The sequence below is a fragment of the Ambystoma mexicanum genome, chromosome 13, assembly GCF_040938575.1.
Source record: "Ambystoma mexicanum isolate Mex_15411 chromosome 13, UKY_AmexF1_1, whole genome shotgun sequence".
In the NCBI taxonomy this organism is placed as follows: domain Eukaryota; kingdom Metazoa; phylum Chordata; class Amphibia; order Caudata; family Ambystomatidae; genus Ambystoma; species Ambystoma mexicanum.
In genome coordinates this window covers 481,307,112-481,326,506 of record NC_090938.1, presented here as the reverse complement: position 1 = coordinate 481,326,506, position 19,395 = coordinate 481,307,112, and the positions used below count along the sequence as shown (strand labels likewise).

Here is a 19,395-nt window from a genome sequence, read left to right as displayed (position 1 = left end):
TCTCCTCCTGCCTAAATGGTGTCACATCCTGAATTCTACAACCACCAACAGGATTCTGATGGTTAAGTGGCCCTGCATGTCGATGGTGCCACTCAATCAGACTGTGCTGGGGCAAATTCGGTGTGCCGGGGGTTGGGGAGCTGTGTGGGCTGGCACAAATCCTGGGGGCAGGGGGAGAGAGTCACTACCTAAGGTAACCAGCGATTAACTGGAGTGTCATTCAACAACCCCTTGTTGCACTGTTACCTCAGTATGAGCGTGCTGCCATAGTGGGGTCTGTGGAACATGGTGTGCATTCCCCAAATTCACAAGGGGGGTCCTGGGAGTCCCTCTGCCAGACATTAGTCCTGGTTACAAGAGACTTACCCAGAGTCTTTAGCTCACTATCTTTCACAGAGAAGAAATATCCCAAACATATCAGTCTTTGTCCTGCATTCCCCACACACATCTTTGGGCCATAACCTACACCGCTTGATCATGGATGAATTGCCCAAGATGCCCTTGTTTGGGTTACCTCGCCACACTGTCTTCTTCCTGAGGTTACACGTTACGTTGACAGCCATACTCTCCGACAAGATGAAGTACTCCCAAACCCATCACTACATGGGCGGTGATGTCAAGTGTGGGGATGTGTTCTGAACTGTCCACACACTCTTAAGGAAAGGGTGACTCAGCCTCACCCCCCCTCCCACCAAGGGCAGGCAATGATGCAGTGTCCCCACTATCTTCGCTCTAACCCATCCGCGTCCGGACCATCTCAGGCTCCGCGGCCTGGTGGCCTTCGGTCTCCTGCAGCATCACCCTCTTTCTCACCACACTGCCCATCGTACCCCAGCTCCACTCTGGCTACTTCTCCCTGCTGCTGCGGTACCACCTCCTCACCAGCCGGTCAGAGGGAAAAATAGTGGCCTACATTCTGCAGGAACTCAAGTGGGCCTCCATCGATCACAAAATCATCCTCATTTTCAGCCACATCCTCCGCCTACACCTCACCAGATCCTTTAACCAACAGTCAGGCCCAAGTTCTTCTTGCCCTGACATGGCCCCCTCCAAAGAACCAGCTTTTGTCGTCTCCACCTCCTCACAGATCTCTCTCAACCTCTGGCTGCCTTCCTATACCTCAGTCTCATCCTCCTGACTGACTACCTCTACCCCTATCGCAGAGGGTGAGGAGTAGTCCAGCCTTGCATGTTCTCCACCCGCCCTTCCTACAGATAAATAGATATGTTGCCTAAAGTGTCAATCTGCAAAACACAAAACACGTGACAATGACAAAGAAAAGCTGTGCCGCGAGACAAAAATACACAAACAGTAGGGAAAGTGACTGAATAATTCGCATCACAGGGTGACTTCTCAGGTTCACACAAAGGTTCCATACAGCAAAGGAAACGTATCAGGACACTTTTTTGTGTTGTTTTTTTAACCGTTTGGTACCGGAAAGAGAAAAGGAGAAAAGGAAAGTACCAGAGGAACTTTAAAAAAAGAATTTGGGGCGACACAAAGGTAAAAAAGAGGTGGTGACAATTACAAGAACAAACTTAAAAAAAATGTTGTGGTGACACAAACACAAAATGAAGGTGGGGAGAAGTACAAGAGAAACGTGTATTTTTTATAATGGAGAAAGTGTAAAAAAGGGAAGATTTGAGAGGAGGGACTAAAAACACACACAAAGAGATAAAATAGAATTAGGGATCAGCAAACACCAAAATCACCACATGCAACTAACAAACTGCTGAAAATCCCTAAAATGCTCCTAAACTCGCCAAAACCACTTAAAATAAACCCTGTAAAGATAGCAATTCCCTTTCCACTGCTTCCTCAATAGCCCAACTAAACCCACAAAGGAAAGATTAAGCAGGCTGGGCTTCATGAGAATGGCTCAAGGCCTCTAATAGTCGAACTACCCTTTTGAGACTTGAGCCTCACAGTGAAGGCGGGACTTGAATCCCACCATGTGATCCGAGGTGGGGTTCAACCCTCGGTAAATCCTGCAGGAATCCCTTGGGGCACGTGGAGCCCAACTGGAATGCTTTCACTTCCCCACAGCTCAGTTTCTGGGTGCTTCTAGCAGCCCTTCTCAGAAGAACCACCACAGTAGTTGGTAAGCAGAATCATATGCAGTACCCTTTGGGAACACCACACACAATTAAGACTCCAAGTGTAAGTACAATTTCACCTTTGGTACAAGCCTGTGCTACACAGTAAAGTGGTAGTGATGGCTGAGCAGCCAGACTTATCTCAAGAGTAAAGTGAGCAGTATCAGAAGTTACACAAAGGACAGCAATTACTATGATTCAAACAAACACTGATTCAAGGTTTCTGAGTAAAAGAATATACATTTACGCACACCATCAGTTATAAAACAGTTCACTAATATAAAGCAGCAAAAAATCACAATCTTAAAACACTACCATAACTCCCAATCAATTATGGACAAGTTAGTCTCAAAATGAAGTGTGAGCAAAATGGCACTCCAGCAATTTAAAAGGGAGAAAAAGGCAAGGTTATCCAAAATCAACAACACCAACAAGTAATAGGCAGGGCAATCTAGAAAAGGCTTACTACAACTAGGATTGAAGTTAATAGGCCTGGGCCAATGTTAATGGTTCAGAGTCTTTGCAGAGGATCACAGAGTTGAGAGCAGTTTGCGGTTAAGTCTTTGCCAAGAGTTCAAAACGAAGTTGGTCAGAGGAAAGGTTATTCAAAAGAGAAGAGAAGGACAAGCCTTCAGAAAGGCGAAAGATTTCAAGCACTTTCACTGTAGTCGGACGGAATGAACAACCGGTTTTTAACAGTACCTTTAATGAAGAAAAATGCTGTAGCTGAGGCGGTTGTTCCTGGCAGTTCCTGCAGGCTCACGGTTCCTGAAGTGACTGTCGTGGTGACAAGAAGGAGGAAGACTGGCGGGTCCTGCACTGCTCAGGGAAGAAGCCAGCAGCAGAGCAAAGCGTTGAATAAAAGGTGCCCTCCTTAAAACCCAAACAGGTTCAGTTCCTCCTGGCTATCTGGTTCACTGCGACAAGGCACAGCAAATTTCACCAGGAGAGGAAGGCCGGCATTTGGTGTTTGGCGAGCTGGTTGGTCCCACCAAGCTCAAGGGTAAAAGATTCTTTGCAGATCTTCTCTGTCGTCGGAGTTTCGGGTGATTCGGACATGCAGCAGAGCTTCACCGGGATGTCCAGTAGTTGCAGCAGTCGTCTTCCTTCAGTTCCTCGTTGGTTCTCTTATTCCAGTGGCGACTCTGCCTTCCAAGTCCCAGAGACCTGCTTTTAAGCAGTTTTTCCCCCATTCACACAGCCTGGCTGTCAATCACACAGCAGAGTGGCTGCCCTGGCAGGACAGTCACCTTAGCCAATCAAACTAGAGTGCGACTTGGGTCTCCAAGGAGACCCTGTGCAAGGGGCTGCAAACCCCTCCCTCACATACTGTCCACCTAGACACTCAGGCGCCTAAGGAGGACTTCTGTGTAGAAGCCTGCCAAAGGTCGGTGAACAAAGGAACCAAACCTGGTTTGGCGCTCAGAGTAAAACACGAGAAAGACCTTTACAAAAAGAAATGGCGAATAAACCCAACTAGAACCAAATAAAATGAAATGGGGTCCAGCAGATTAGAGTTTGAGGCTACCACCAAAGTCTCTAACAGTACTAAGGCTATTTTCATAGCTCGCGGTAGAATACAAATGGTAGATACCACTGCCACCAACCAGATCTTAAAGAAAGGGGACCGAAATAATGTTCCATGAGAAACAGACAAAAAGGGATAACTATTAACCCTTCCAGTACTCTATGGGAAGATAGGCTGCCCTGGGTCTGTAAGTTTTAAAGTCAATGGCAACTTTACATGTTCTGAGAGACAGTAGTCAGTCCCAGAAAATGGAGTTTAACAGTGGGAAGTCTAAAAAGACAATCCTGTGTCATTGCACTAAAGGTGCTGTGTGACACACAGTAAAAAGATGATGCCTATGAAGTAGGTGAGACTCCATAGTCCATGAGCAAAACATGTACAACACAGAGCAAAAACACATGTAAGAGTGTGAAAAAAGGCTCACACTCTTACCAGGTGAAAAATCCTAGAAATTCAGCAAAGCTGCTGAGGGACTCAACAGGTAAGGGAAATTAGCCATTCTGGAGAATTCAACAGTGAATCTGGAAATTCAGCAGACAGCAGGAACTGGCCTTTTTCCATATCAGTTTTAAAAAAATAATATCATTTGCTATTAGCGCCATGGCTGCCTCCAAACTCGTTCCGACTCCGCCCTGGTGAATGGAGCAATTACCAGTCCATTCCAAGGTTGGTGGGAACGGTAATTCCCCATTCACCAGGGCCCTTTCCCATTCCCATTTGAGCCCCCATAGGGCTCAATGGGAATGGGGAAGGCGCTAATAACGGTACCGCAAATTGCGGTACCGTTATTAGCTCCAGAGTCCCTTTGTGGGTCCCGTCCTTAATGCCTGGAAAAACCAGGCGTTAAGGGAGGACACGCAAAGGGAACTCGTAGTAGGGCGGTGAGGGATTACCGGCACCGGTGCCCTTACCGGCGCCGTAATCCCTCACCGCCCACCTCGTAATGAGGCTCAGTAGGTGTGTTGGGTAAGAACACCTCTGCCACCGGTTTCAACCTCCTCCCCCCAACAAACAAACACAGACACTTTCCAAAGACCATTTCACGCACATGCCAGCCTCAAACAGTGGAAACTGCATCAATATTTAACCGTAAAAGCTTTTTCAATTTCCTGATACTCTCGGTCCATCCCACAATCTCTCTTAGAAGACAAGGGCTAGCCTCAGAGGGTGGCCTCCACCCTCAATCTCCTGCCATGGTGTTCCTTATGGATCGCTTTTAGGCACTGAAGACATGAAGGAGGAGAAGACCCTAGTGGCCAGAGGATGAGCATCCAAGTGAGAACCAAACTGGGGGTGTCTGGGAGAAGGGAAACAGGGCTGAGGCATATTTTACGAACAATGCATTTGAAAAATAGTAAAATAGCATTCTTTTTTTTAGAAGAAAAGAAAGATTATTTTTCAAAAAGGGTAATGTGTCTATGAGGCCAGTCAAAATACATTTGGCCTAATTCTAGCTTTGCCGGTCCGGAAACAATGGTGGCAGTAAGCTTGCCGCCACGGTTGTCTTCAGACCGGCAAAGTACAAGTCTGTGGCTGTGTACCGTCCCACCCGCCAGGTCTGACCTGGCGGGCATAACGCCACCCGGCTGCAGACGTTCGTGGAAACACTGGCATCATTATGACATGGTGCGGATGTCTCTGCGGTCCCCATTCCCATTGAGTCCTTTGGGACTCAATGGGAATGGGGACTAACAATGACCGCCCCCTGATTTGCCGGACTTCCGGGGCTGTAATGCCCCGGTGTTTCCTGAAAGTCAGGCGGCAGTAACTCATTGCAGGTCCGGCGGCAATTTGCCGGTTTTTCTGGCACGGTTACTGCCGGACTTGTAATGAGGCCCATTACCTTCTTCCTCCCTCATTCCCTCATCTCCCCTTCTCCATACCTCACTTCTCTGCCCACCTCAAAAAAAACCTGCTCACCCCCCAATGCCTGATCTCACCATCATCGATAGAATGTTCTGGAAAAATTATTGATTTTCAATAAATCCCCATTACACGCAACGCCACGCCACTCTCCTCTATTTGCTCTGCTTAGCACTCCCTGAAGGCGCTTGGGCCGAAGACTGTTATTATACGTTCAACAGAACGAAAAATTGCAGAATAGGAGTTGGCATCTGGCACACGCATCTGTACGTAAATATCATGCCAACACCGGCGTGCGAGTGAAGAAATGAATAATATCTGCTGCTGACGTACTAACATCAAATTACTCATCTCTGTTAAAACATCTTTCATTGAGATAACTCACGCAAAGTCGTTGTTGCAATTCGTAGACAGATTTCCATATTAGCAGCAACGCGCTGTCAATGATCAGTCACTTTCAAATTGTCATGAAACACCCCTAATAGAGACATTGTAACTGATGTCTCTATGATAGCGTTGGCCGTGTCCTATGCACTAGTCCAACCTGAAGCAAAGGGTGGGGTGTATCCAACTCCCCCTATCTCCTCCGTACGGCCCCACCTGCGTTCTCAGTGCATCTGCTCAGCTATCCTGAGACCGTCTTCCTGAGGCTGGATCCTGCGTTTGGCCCAAGGATCCATGCAGACTCTCATCTGACCCCAAACATTTTGGCCATAATTCCCTGAATGACTGCACCACTGATTTGCCATCTCAACGCATAAGCTCTTCTTGTTGACTGGCGCTCATAGTTTCCGAGGTACAGATGTACAGACAATTCGCTATCAGCCGTTCAAGAATAATTCATCTCACAGTAGCATAGGTGGGCAACTTGCTCAAACCTATACTAAATCAATTACTCTCAGGCATGTTGACCACTTGATCACACTGGAGTGCTCAGTTGACTGGGGGGAGTGGTTGGTACGACTCGTCTGACCACACACTGATCACGCCCTCTCTTCACCTCTTGATAGCAAGTATAACCTCACTTAAGGGTGCTGCTCTTCCAGGCACTCACTAGCCACTTGTTCATCCTCATGCTCCTTGCCATTATACTCAAAGCTCTCAACAAATGTGCAGAACCTATGTACAAAATGTTGCAACAGGTGAGTGTCGCCTTTTGGTGCCCAGCACCATGCCCAGCTATACCACCATGTGAATTTTTTGCAGGGATTGCAACCTGGTTAATTAAACCATGTCTCTGATTTGGACATTTGGTGTAACATGGTTGACTCTGTCTGAACACCGCAACCAGAACTCTTGCTGATCGCTGGCTTCAAGTGCACTTAATGTACAGTCAACAAACTTAGGGCAGAATACTCCATGATCCCAAGGAGAGATGGGCACCGTCTAGTTAACACTAACTGCAACCAGCTAGAGTAGGTTAGTATCTTGTTCAGAAGGTGAATTTGGAAGTCCATATCAATTCACTTATAGGAACCAGCAGAATTTTACAATAGGCCCTTTGGTTGCTCAATACTCTTTCCTAGGCTACCAGACACAGCCCTAACTGTGACGGCCATTCTGGGGTTCACAGCAGACCTTTGGAAAGGGCTTTGCACTGGCTCGCACAAGAGGTTGCCCTCTGTACTCTAAATACAGTGATCAGGACAGCTCTGAAGGCTTACCAGTTCACCCACAAGGCTCCCATTTCAAACAACCTCACTACTTACCTTCTACTGCCCTCGGTAGAATTAAGCATTTGATGTTAATATTCAGCTATCTCTCCTTTTACCATAAAATGAGGCAATTATCCTACCCATGTAGACACTAAGGTCAGACAGTCAACACTTATCTACCTGTTCATCATACTAGTTGAGTGGATCACTTTAGTATTTCATCCTGAACCCTGGAAGAAGCTCCACCAAGAAGTGACACTGTGAGAGAGTTGATCAACTTTTCACATGGAAATTAAAACATTCCTATTTTTAGTACACATATTTGTTCTTCTAACTTAGTGTGACCTAGAGGAAAGGGCACAAAACTCCTTATGTTATGGGGCCATGTACAGCTATGTTCTACAGCAGGGGTCTGCGACCTGCCGCTCTCCAGATGTTTTGGATCCCTCACCATTGACTATGCTAGCTCAGGCTGATGGGAGTTGTAGTCCAAAATATCTGAGGAGCCAAAGGCTCCGGACCAATGTTCTACAGCATAGGGCGATTGAAGGATGTTTGTACTGTAGCGGTTCAGAATAAGGCAAACTCCACTATATTGCAGGAAGAATTTCTCCCAAGGAATACCATACTTACATCAACTTGTTAAAGGCACAAGATCCTTGGTTCCAACACTGGCACAGATGTTCCAAGCTATAGCACTTGCACATCCTTTATCCACCGGGTTACATGTGTGGCCTCTGGGAAATGTCCTAGCCCCCTATGTAAATGTTGTCTGCACATCACACATGCTGTGATGTAATGTTCCCAATCATGAACAGTTCAACCACTCTTCCTCTGGCTTCTGAGGGAAAGCATCCATCATTTGACCATAAATTCATCCCTTAAAGTTTTGAAATTATCCTACAGTGCTGTCATGCAGTCGCTTGGGTGTTAATGGTTAGCCATGAGGTCACATATAGTATACATTTTATACATTAACCTTTAGGACACACCTTTCACACAATGTCATCTTTCAATGATTTGAGGCCTATGGCTTCTCCACTCTTTGATGCTTGTGTATCCTGGTTGACCATGGGACCACACCTCATCCAGGCTATATTATTCTCCCATGGATGTTCCATGAGGTTTAACATCGCCGAGACTCTGATGTCATCCTCTTATAGTTTATATTTCCGGGTGCAGAGTTCACAAGCTTAGCGATCGCCTGTAATAGGGGAACTGCCTGCACTTAATCAGTTTGAACAACGGCAGTGCTGAGTAAATTCTTCATTCGGTCAGATAGCATAGAGCGTAGAGCGCTTGCTTTGACATCTGTGCAGAGCCTTCTGATGCAGGTTTGAGTCCCGGCAAGGGCAAACTCATCCGTCCGAGGTCGATAAATGAGCACCACACACCGTGGGTAATAATAAGCAGCGCTCAGATGCCTGAGGGTTCGTAGCGCTACATAAATGCAAATTATTATTATTATCTTTCTGAGGCCATTAGAAGCAGGAGGAATCCACCAGGGCCGTCCTCAAGGGCAGCAGCGCCCTTGGCGAATTGGCGCCTCCCTGGTTAACAGGGGGCGCGGCCAGGAGGGGCCAGTTTTTTAATTTTTTAAAATTTTTTAACCTCCTCGCTTCGGCGAGGAGGTTAAATAGGGCACGTTAGCACCCCATTACCAGTGAATGAGCCCGCCGCTGCGGGTTCATTCAATGGCAATGAGGCACGTGCCACGCAAAATGCACCCCCCTGCCGCGGGCACATTTTACAGTAAAAGGCCACCTGCTGCACCTTCTCCCACAACGCCAGCTCGGGGGCCCTTGAAAGACTCCTCCGAGTTGGCGTGGTGGGGGCAAAAGGCGCCCTGGGGGGCGTGGCGCCCCGGGCGGTCGCCCGGCTCGCCCCCCTCTAAGGCCGGCTCTGGAATCCACCATGAAGCTCTGTATAAACACCTGATGATATTATTTTCACTACGAGGTCACAGATCCTATAAGTCACTGTTCTATCGTCTCTTTGTTCCTTGGAGTGTGGGTTCAATAGAGCATTCTAGGGATTAACAGTTTGCTTCCTAATTGAGAAAGCACGTTACGCATTGAGGAAACGTTCTCTAAACTGGTGGGTTAAATTGAGCTCCCTTGAACATAAACGAGTGTGTTCATTGTCACTATTTAATCCGCTTCTCCTTATGTTTCAGGTCGAAAATTCCTTATCGCCAACGCGCAGATGGAGAACTGTGCCATCATCTACTGCAACGACGGCTTCTGCGACATGTTCGGCTTCTCACGCGTGGAGGTCATGCAGAGGCCGTGCACCTGCGACTTCCTTGCGGGGCCCGAGACCACCAACAACTCCATCGCCCAGCTAACGGAAGCCCTGCTGGGCTCAGAGGAGCGCAAGCTGGAAATCCTCTATTACCGAAAGGAAGGTAAGAGGGCGTGCAGTTCCAGAGCCGCCTTGCGAAAGTATGACTCGAGAGCCAATCACATCAACTTTAGCATTACCAATGACCAATCAGAATGGGGTGGTTAGCATGTGAACAATGGCTTCATCCTCTAACTCAGGGGTCTGCAACCTTTGACTTGCCAGATGTTTTAGGATAAAAATCGCATGATCTCTTTCCATTGACTGTGCTGGCCCGGCCCGTTTGACTTGTAGTTTGAAATACCCGGAGAGCCACAGGTCGCAGACTCCTGACATAAAACATCTCCACTGGAGTCCTGAGATCTTGACACAATGATATTCTTCTAGCCTAGCACAAGGGTGGGCAGAGCCCTTCAGCCTGAGCCAGTAGAGGTAATGGCAAGGGCTCATGGGAGCTATGCATCTGGAAAACCGCTGGTATCCCACACCTGCTGTAGAGTTATGGGTTTATAATATAACATGTGCAAAGTCACCTGTGAGAAAGAGTAGCACTTAGTCCTTTCATAACAATACAGGTCAATGCACATCACAATACAAACTAAGAAAGAGCCAAGAGGTACCACGCAGCTGCCAGAGACCTCTCTTATATGTGCCTCTTCAGAGATAGTCTTGGAGTTATGTAGGCTGGATCTGTTCTCTGAAGGCCGCTTGGAAAAGGATGATTTTTAGGGTTTTCTTTTCCAAGTGACAGGTGATTTTGTTCAAGAGGTAGATTGAGTGGCCGGTTATTCCAAAGGAGGAGCCCTCTGCAACCTGCAGATCTCCAGATATTCTAGACTATGTCTCGTGTGTTCTCTCACCATTGAATCTGCTGGCTAGGGCTGGTGGGAGTTGTAGTCCAAAACACCTGAAAAGCCACCAGTTGCAGACCACTGCTCTAGGGTGAAAATATGGATTTCACCCCTGCTGTGGGGAAGCGGGGGGGGCAGACATGGCCTTTAACAGCCCACCCGCCTGTGCCTCGGCAAGGGCTAGGGGTTGTCAAAGGCCATGTCCGCCCCCCACAGTGGGGTTGAAAGCCATTCCCACACCAGGGTTTATCCGGGGTGCAAAAGGTTTCTTTTTTCCCCAGGAAGAGTGGCTGTGCAATGATGCAACTCTCCAGAGGAAAAAAACAAAAACGCAAGATGGCTGCTGCCATAGGGAAAAGGGACTAGGGAAAAGGGACTAGGTCCCTTTTCCCTTTCTATGGCGGCGTCCAGGAGCGGGAGGAGCGCCGGTACATGGACATGCTTAGGGCTGGTTTTCGTCTGATTCTCAGGTCATCTCATACATAGATTTGCAGATCCTGCAAAGTTTTGAGGCGTGTCTTTGGTGTTTAGGAGAGACAGATGTTACTGTAGTCTAGTCCTAATTGGGCTGTTGACAAGACCATTTCAGGAAAAAGGGTCAGGGTCAACCTCGTTATTTGCATTTGTAAGTGTGCACCTTTGACCTTGCACTGACTTGCAGGAGGAAACAGAGTGTTAAGTTGGTGGGTCATTCTCACACATCCAACCCCACCAAAACTGTCCACACTTGCGATTGAAGAGGATTTTATTGCTACAAACAATGCATGTTAACATATTTAATAACACAAAAGTGGTGGAAAGATACACATTCAAAATAATCAGTGTCTCCTGAATGCCCTTGTGGTGAAACGTTTTGGATCCCACTTTCACGGCTACACCCTATAGTGGGGCCCAGTGTTGCTGTGATATATTTCCAGCTCATCACTCTCTCTTCCATGGTCACCACTCTCCGGTGCAGATCCACTTGCTGTAGTTTTTCCAGCAGTCTCTTGGCTGGTCTTGTGCTCTCTATCTTTCTTTGGACATCTCTACCTCTGTCATGGAATTCGCCTGTAGTCTGTTTATGGTCACTGACATGATTTCATCGACCCCACAACTCACCGGGAAACACACAATACTCAAAAGTGAAAATAGGGATCTGATTGTATTACTGATCACCTAGCAGAGGTAGTAGCCAAGACTAGACACCACTCAAATGTATTTCCAATTAGAGCTTTCTCCACTGGCAAACTGCATTTATTTATAGGAAATTGCGAGCAATAGAAAAGCAGAACCACCGCGCTTGGTAATGAGGATGTTATGTGGTCCGCTGCGTCTGGAACCGGTCTCAAAGGGAAGTGCCCACTTTCCCTGTTGCTTGATGGACTATTGGATTTGAGATCAACCATGTACGCACTTGAAGATTTCTATCAATGATTATACCAAATTAATCCTCTTTCAGATATGCTCACGGAATCATAGATTTGGTTTCAAAAGAGTTTCTTTTATTGTGATTTGCCGACACGTGTTTTGACCTTCAAGGTCATTTTCAAGGCCATGATATCTGGTGAGATTCTTTAGCTCGTTCTGGGGTGATTGGAGGAAGCCCCAATGTACAAATATGGTGGTGAATCCACAGCTAAGCTGGGGTATAGCCTGGTAGCAAAGCTGTCTAGCCTGGTCACTCGCACTGGTTATATATGATTCTGTTAGCATATCTGAAAGGATTAATTTGCTATAATAATTGACAGAAATCCTGGAGCGTTCAGTGCGTACCTGGTTGGTCTCAAATGCAATTGTCTACATTTATTTATACCTCCTCCAAAAAGATTTGGGTATTCCCAGCATCTCATTGCTGGTGGCATTGGCGGAAATATAAAGTATCTTTAAAAATGCTCTGTTCAGAAATTCAGATGGTCAGGCCAATGATGTGATGAGGGTGGGCTCCCAGCAGAATAGATAAGGGAGTCTACTTTGTTAGACAATCAAAATACGCTTTGTGCTTGAATAAAGAAATAACAGCCTTTCTTGCGCCATTGAAATTTGTATTAGGGTGGGTGATCACGTGTTAGCCGGACTAAAAATAACGCTTTTCTAAGTAGCAAAAGAATAGGTGATTTTGCCAAGTTGACACTATTAGTCAACATATGTTTGTGGTTGTTAACAGTCAAGGCCACATTGGTCCCTCAGGACATGGGTGGTAATGGCACTAGGAATCAAATTACGGGCCTTGGCAAATTACCATCCAGAAATATTCATTAGCCTACTGAAGACATACACATTGCAAGATTGCATGGTGTTGGGTTTACTATTGTGTGGCTTAAAAAATAATAGTGTATGTTTATGAGGGTCTCCGAGTTGCATCCTCAAGAGCTCCACTACCCCAGGTTTTCAAGATAACCACTGGCTATGAAACAGGCTCATATTTAAATTCATTCCATTCAAATGTATGTATGTAGATTCTAGGTAAAGACCAGAGGCGAGCATTATGCTTCAACTTTTTACTCTTCAGCTGTTTCAACAACTTAACCTTTGCAAGCAATTTTGTTTTAGGAACTACACTCTCCAACAGTCCTGTAGTTCCTTTAACCAGCTTCCTTTACTAAAAACCCTCTAGTCAGTTCCTGTTTAGGTCACTTCCTCTTCTTTGGATGCTCTGAACCCTCCCATGTAAACACAGTCTCTTGAAGGTGAACTTGAGACGAACACCAGCCCAGCAGAAACTCCTCGGGGTCAAGAGCCATAGCCGAAACCTGGGCATCACCCTGTTAAGTGCCACAAACTCTCCCGTCGTTCTGACAGATATACCTCAGTTGTTCTTCTGATCATCCGCTGTAGAAACAAAAAGACAATGTCAGGAAAGGAGAATGCACTCAACACAGCCATACAAGAAAACATTGCATTGCTTGCAAACCACCTCACCTCACAGTGCATACGTCAGAAAATAATGCCTGCCTCTGTGTCTTTAATAGAATGAAGACTGCCTGTGCTGTATACCTGGGTAATCGTCATTGTGTGAATACCCAGAAAACCTGGAATAGATTTGGCTCTTGATGACTCAGGGAGCCTATTAGCACTTCATTCTGGTTGCTAGCTTTCAGCAGCACAAAGGTCTCTAACGACCTGGGGAGGGGCCCATTGGGCTCCGGAAAGCTAGCAACCAACAGTATGTGGAAGCCTAATAAAGGTATTATGCTGGCAGATGGCTTGATCTTTGCTCTTTGAAAGGATAAACTGCTCCCACTGAGGCTTCCCTGGCTTTTGGTGAGCCCTGTATAAATGGTTCTGCACTCTGAGAGCCTGTCCTGCCTGTCCTCAAGTAACCTTCTCTGAGTTTCCACGCTTGCTCCCAGGTGTACAAACACTTCTAATTTCTCACTCGAGGAGTCAATCTAGAGATTGTTTCTATTTCCAATAAAAGCTGGTCGCTTGGGTAACCACAGTCCCTAGTTTTAACAACTGAGCGTGTGGTTCTACAGAGAGATAGGCTACCAGCAGAAGAGGTGTCAATATTATTTTTAATTTAAAGCATTAATCGAGCGCATTTGTATCCTCAAAGGATAAGAGCGTGCACAGATGTTTCAAGAAGACATTTGGAACCTTAGACTTGAGAGAAAATGAGCTGGTTGAAACGGTGATAAGGCATCTCCGATCGCTGTTCAATGGGGGTAGTAGAGTGGTGTTAGGGGAAATGCGATGGCCTGTACCCATATTGAAAAGGGCATATAGACCACCTGCTGCTTTGGTTCCCGTTAGATTCCTGTGCCTTTCACTGCACGCATGCAGTGAATCCAGTGAGCTCACTGCACGCACGCAGATGATCTGTTGAGCTCACTGCACGCACACAGTGAATATGGAGAGCTCACCGCACAGATGCAGTGAATCCAGTGAGCTCACTGCTTGCATGCAGTGGATCCAGCAAGTTCAATGCAAGCACACAGTGAATACAGTGATCTCACTGCACACACACAGTGAATCCAGTGAGCTCACTGCATGTATGCAGTCAATCCAGTCAGGTCACTGCACGCATGCAATGAATATGGAGAGCTCACTGCACAGATGAAGTGAATCCAGTCAGCTCACTGCATGCATGCAGTGGTTCCAGTGAGCTCACTCTATGCACACAGTAAATCCAGCGAGCTCACTGCACACACGCAGTAAATACGGTGAGCTCACTGCACAGATGCAGTGAATCCATTCAGCTCACTGCACACATGCAGTAGTTCCAGTGAGCTCACTGAATGCACACAGTAAATCCAGCTAGCTCACTGCATGCACGCAGTGAATATGGAGCGCTCACTGCACAGATGCAGTGTATCCAGTGAGCTCACTGCATGCACGCAGTGAATCCAGTGTGCTCACTGCACGCATGCAGTGAATACGGTGAGCTCTCTGCACACATGCAGTGAATCCGGTAAGCTCAATTCTGTGCATGCTTGCACACAGCAGAGGTCTGCACTGGCAGCTGTCATAGCAGAAATGCTGGCCGCCATTGCTCTATGGTCTCCTGGGTCAGAGAAACCAGGCACATTTTTCAGAAATCATAGTGGCGTGAGTCCGGATGATAGCCATGATGAGTTCCTGCGCATTGTGGAAACCCTACGTGGGATCCCATGTGTGGACCTCCTCGCAGAGTTCCTGCAACATGTGAGCATTGCTCAAGCCCTGCTGGCATGAACAGGAGCATGGGGGGGGGAATGGGGGGTGGAAGGGGGTGGAAGGATGCACAAAACCATATTCAGCATGTTTCTCCCCATCTGCTTCGAACAAAATATGGCTATAAGTGCTAAGCTTTTTTTTTTTTTTTAAAGAAAATTTGCCAGTTTGGTAAAAAGAAATATATTTTTTGGCCGATAACAGATTTGCAGTCACTTTCACCTCACCATCAAATTCCATGATTAAAGGCAAAGTGGAGGAGTTAGCTCCACTTTAGCACTTTGGGTTGCCGTCAATAACTATGGGCCTCATTACATGGTAGGCGGTAAGGGTTTACCGGTACCGTTAAGGGCACCGGTACTGGTAAACCCTTACCCCCTTACTACGAGGTCCCTTTGCAGGACCCGACCTTAACGGCTGGTGTAGACCAGCCGTTAAAGTTGGGACCCGCAAAGGGACCTTGGTGCTAATTACGGTACCGCAATTTGCGGTACCGTAATTAGCCCCTTCCCCATTCTCATTGAGCCCTAGGGGCAGAAATGGGGATGGGGAAGGGCCATGGAGAAAGGGGGAATTACCGCCCTGCCAACCTTGGAATGGGGTGGTAATTCCCCTTTTCTCCATGGTGGTACCGCTATGGTACCGGTGGCAACCATGGTGCTAATAGCCCCATGGTTTACCGCCTACCGTGTAATGAGGCCCTATGTGTCAGTGCTTTATATGAGTCCATTTTGGAATGTGAGATATAGAAGAAATGTGTTGATGATAATGATCAACTAAACGAAGGAGTGTACCCTTACTGATTCTGTTTGAAACCACAGAAATTTTGGGTGGACAGATACTTGAGTCTCTAGTGCTGTCCACTAGTATAATTTGCAAAGAGATTAGGGTTCCTTATTCTAGAAATCCTATGACTGAATCATCCGCTATTTGCAGATTACCACCCACTTAGTGAAAGTACTAAGTGTTTCTAAGACATATATTTATATAGTTATTACTGAAATTAACAGATGAGTGTCAGAACGGAACAGGAAAACAAGAGACCAACCATTAGTTGTAAAAAAGTGAAATCATATATTTTCAACAGTTAGCATAACAATAAATCAACATAGTACATATGATTGAGTGCAATTTACAATGAAGTTCAAAAATACAAAAGAATGTTTTGAAAAATGCATATAACAAAAGCAGAAGCAAAAACAAAAGAGCAGTGCTGGTTAGTTAAGTCACTAACAAAACATTCTTTTTGGGGGGTAGAAAAATCAAATGCATGATGAAAGTTCAATAAATCCATTGCATCACTGATCCCAAGATGGGTACTTTAGTTATCCCTATGGGTGCAAAATTATTTTCAAAAAGCAATGAATGCTGCAGGGTCATTAAATACAAGATATCTTATCCTTGCCAACGTGACAGTTGTTGGATGGACAAAAGAATCAGAGGACAGGGATATAGGTCTTCAAGTGTTCCCTGTGTTTTTCACGTTTCGGCGGTGATGTTCTGTGGCAAGTCCGCCTTCATCAGGGCTCCTAATCGGGGACCCTGTCGATGCTTCAGATCCCAAGTGCTCGGGTTCAACCAACACAGGAGTGGTGTCAGACAACAGGACCAGTCATGTAGATAGCAGAGAGATGTGACGATTCTCAGTCAGGTTCACATAAGGGTGTCTCTGTATGGGTCTGGATGCAGTGTCATCGTTTTAGTGTGCTCCAGTCCGTGGGCATCAAGTATTGGCTGTTAGCTGGTGTTGACTTGAAGTTGACTCCTGCTACTGCCTAGAAACTGTAAAAAGTGATAATGATCAAGACACTCTATCGTCCATCTCTCATAGGTTGGCAGTAGTGCTATTGCAACATCGTTTTCAAGAAAAATGCAAAGTCAAACCTTTAGTGGATGTCACACATTTACACAAAATGCAGCTCATCTAAGAAGCCAGGAAACCACTTCTGAAGAGCAACAATATACCTCCATAACCTTCTCACAAAAGCACATCTCCATACAATTCATGTGGTACAAAAATAAGGCTCCATCACATCACTCAGAAAACAGCAGCAACCTAGAAATTATGTATGATATGGTTATCAACAACCTTCAATACAATACAGATCCAGTTATATAAAAAGTAAAAATAACTTCAGATACAATATATAAAATTGTAATCATATAGTGAACCCTATGTTACAAACAATTTAAAACTTCATTATCCCCATTTCAATGATCTTTCAAAGTACACATGTATTTATTTATTTACAGGCAGGAACAATGCTCTTTTGATCACAAAATAATGTACTGTAGATAAGAAATCAGATTTGAGGGGAAGCAGTGAGCTTCTTACATTGGGGTGAGTTTGAGTGACATTCTGACTAGGTTGTGGAGGGGAGCAAATGAAACAGTCACTAAGTACAGTACATGTTTGGACATACATAGACTAAGGACAACCAACATTAGAGCATTTTAAGTGCAGCTAGGCGGTATGGCCAGCTGTGTTAAGGATGTGATCATGATGTATTAAGTGCTAAAGTGGGGGCAGAACACGTGAAGGACAGAGGCAGGAAAGAGGTGAGGGAAAAATATTAGCTAGAAGGCAAATTAGAGGTAGGTTAACGGGGTAATTGGCAGACAAAGAGGTACGCTTTTAGTTTGGTTTTGAACAAATCCGTACGGGCTGTTTCTTGGATGTCTCGAGAAGAAAATGTCATGCAAGTGGAGCAAGAAGAGAGAAAGAGCGGAAGCGAGAGGAAGCACAGGGAGGATGAGATGCCACAAAGGTGGTCGAGGAGGCAGAGCAGCGATTAGAGTTGGATAAACGAGGATATATACGGTGCTGCCCAGGGGTGGACTGGCATATAGGGAACTCTGGAGATTTCCCGGTGGGCCTCTGCACCCTCGGCCTCTTTTGTGGGGTGTTTCCAAATGTTTTATAGGAAAAGCATTGTGCTTGCTGAAAATCTGTCATATGGGGCCACTTAGAACTTTATTTCCAGGGCCTCTTTTGGTCCCCAGTAATTATTTCCAGGGCCTCTTCTAGGTCCCAGTCCACCCCAGGTGCTGCCTTACAATGGATAGATGTCTTTAAAACTATTCCAACATCTGAACCATTCATAATAATGTCCCAAAGCTTTTCCACTTCCAAATCAGTGGTATAACTTCTTTTATAGCAATTTTTATGGTTGATACAAAATGTCTCTTTTGTGCAAAATCTGGGTTTGTCCTTCCAAGGACCATTAATCTAAAAAGTGGGAAGAAAATTGCATAGAAGGCACATATAGTCGCTATATTTCTGGTGGAAAGGACATGAATCAACGTAACCTGGATGTCACCCGCTGCAGGTATACGTTTTGCATATTCTTTTGAAGAAGATTTGATGCTTAGACACCTTAGAATGCTCCTTTAAGCCGAAATGACGATCTTGTATTTAATGACTTGTTTTAATTTTTAAATATCACCTACCAGTTTATGATCCACCTCCCAATCCTTTAGCACAGTAGCGCAATGAATCTCAAATTGGTGATACCCAGCGGAATCCAAAGTTCGGTGCATAGCAAGTAACTCCTCCTGCTGAACACAGGCATGAATCATAACAGATTTGGAGGATATAACTTTAATATGCAAGCATGTCGCCTGCAGTTTAAAGAGGGCAGCAAGACCTTTACAATGGCAAATGGCCACCATCCATCCAGATGTATTCCATTGGATGTTTTGTGGAAGACCCAAAACCGGCTTCCAGGTTTTGCCTTCCATCAGTTTAAACTATAATTCTGCTCTGCACAATATAAATAATAATGATTTGTTATTTATAACACGCTTATTGCCAAATCGGTTTCTAAGCGCGGCCTGGGATTCGAACCTTTGCCACGGAGCTATACTAACCGTTATGAATTAATCTTCTTTCATGGCCGTTAATCAGTGGCCTGAGTCTGTACCCACCTTGTAGTGTGTGAAACCTCGCTGGTGCATTCATTTGAGCATGAGCGCTCTCACAAATCACCTCAAAATGGCGAATCCAACTCATTGTGTGTTGGAACTTTAAACCCAAATAGGAAAAGGATTTTGCCACTTTAATATTAATTAAATTCAAATGTCACTTTGTTTTCAAACCCAGTCCACGTTTCTTAAAGATCATGATATTTGTTTTAGTAACATTTTTCTGTAGCTTATGATCTTTTGAATATTAGAGTCGAAGAGTTAATTTTCGCCGTGACCCATTCGAGTAAAGTCCAGCAAGACAATATCATCAGCATAGCCTAGCCTTGCAATATCCCTATTCCTAAACTTAGGTAAACAGCAATTAAGATCATCACATGCTTTAGACAGACACACTAAATAGCAATTAAACATATTAAACAGGACCCAGAATTCAGCCATGTTACAAGCCATTCCTAGTGGGAATACTGTAGCTAAGCATACCACCCTCGCCTCTGCGT

At 45.6% G+C, this 19,395-nt stretch overlaps 1 protein-coding gene across 2 annotated transcripts in view; it reads left to right on the top strand.

Annotated features, from left to right (window-relative positions):
- KCNH6 (potassium voltage-gated channel subfamily H member 6) overlaps window positions 1-19,395 on the top strand; it is a 1,027,260-nt gene that overhangs the window by 231,186 nt on the left and 776,679 nt on the right. For both annotated transcript variants that reach the window (XM_069634128.1, XM_069634127.1), the window contains exon 2: window positions 9,319-9,549. In XM_069634128.1, coding sequence (XP_069490229.1) covers window positions 9,319-9,549 — 231 coding nt within the window. The remainder of the gene's footprint in view (window positions 1-9,318; window positions 9,550-19,395) is intronic.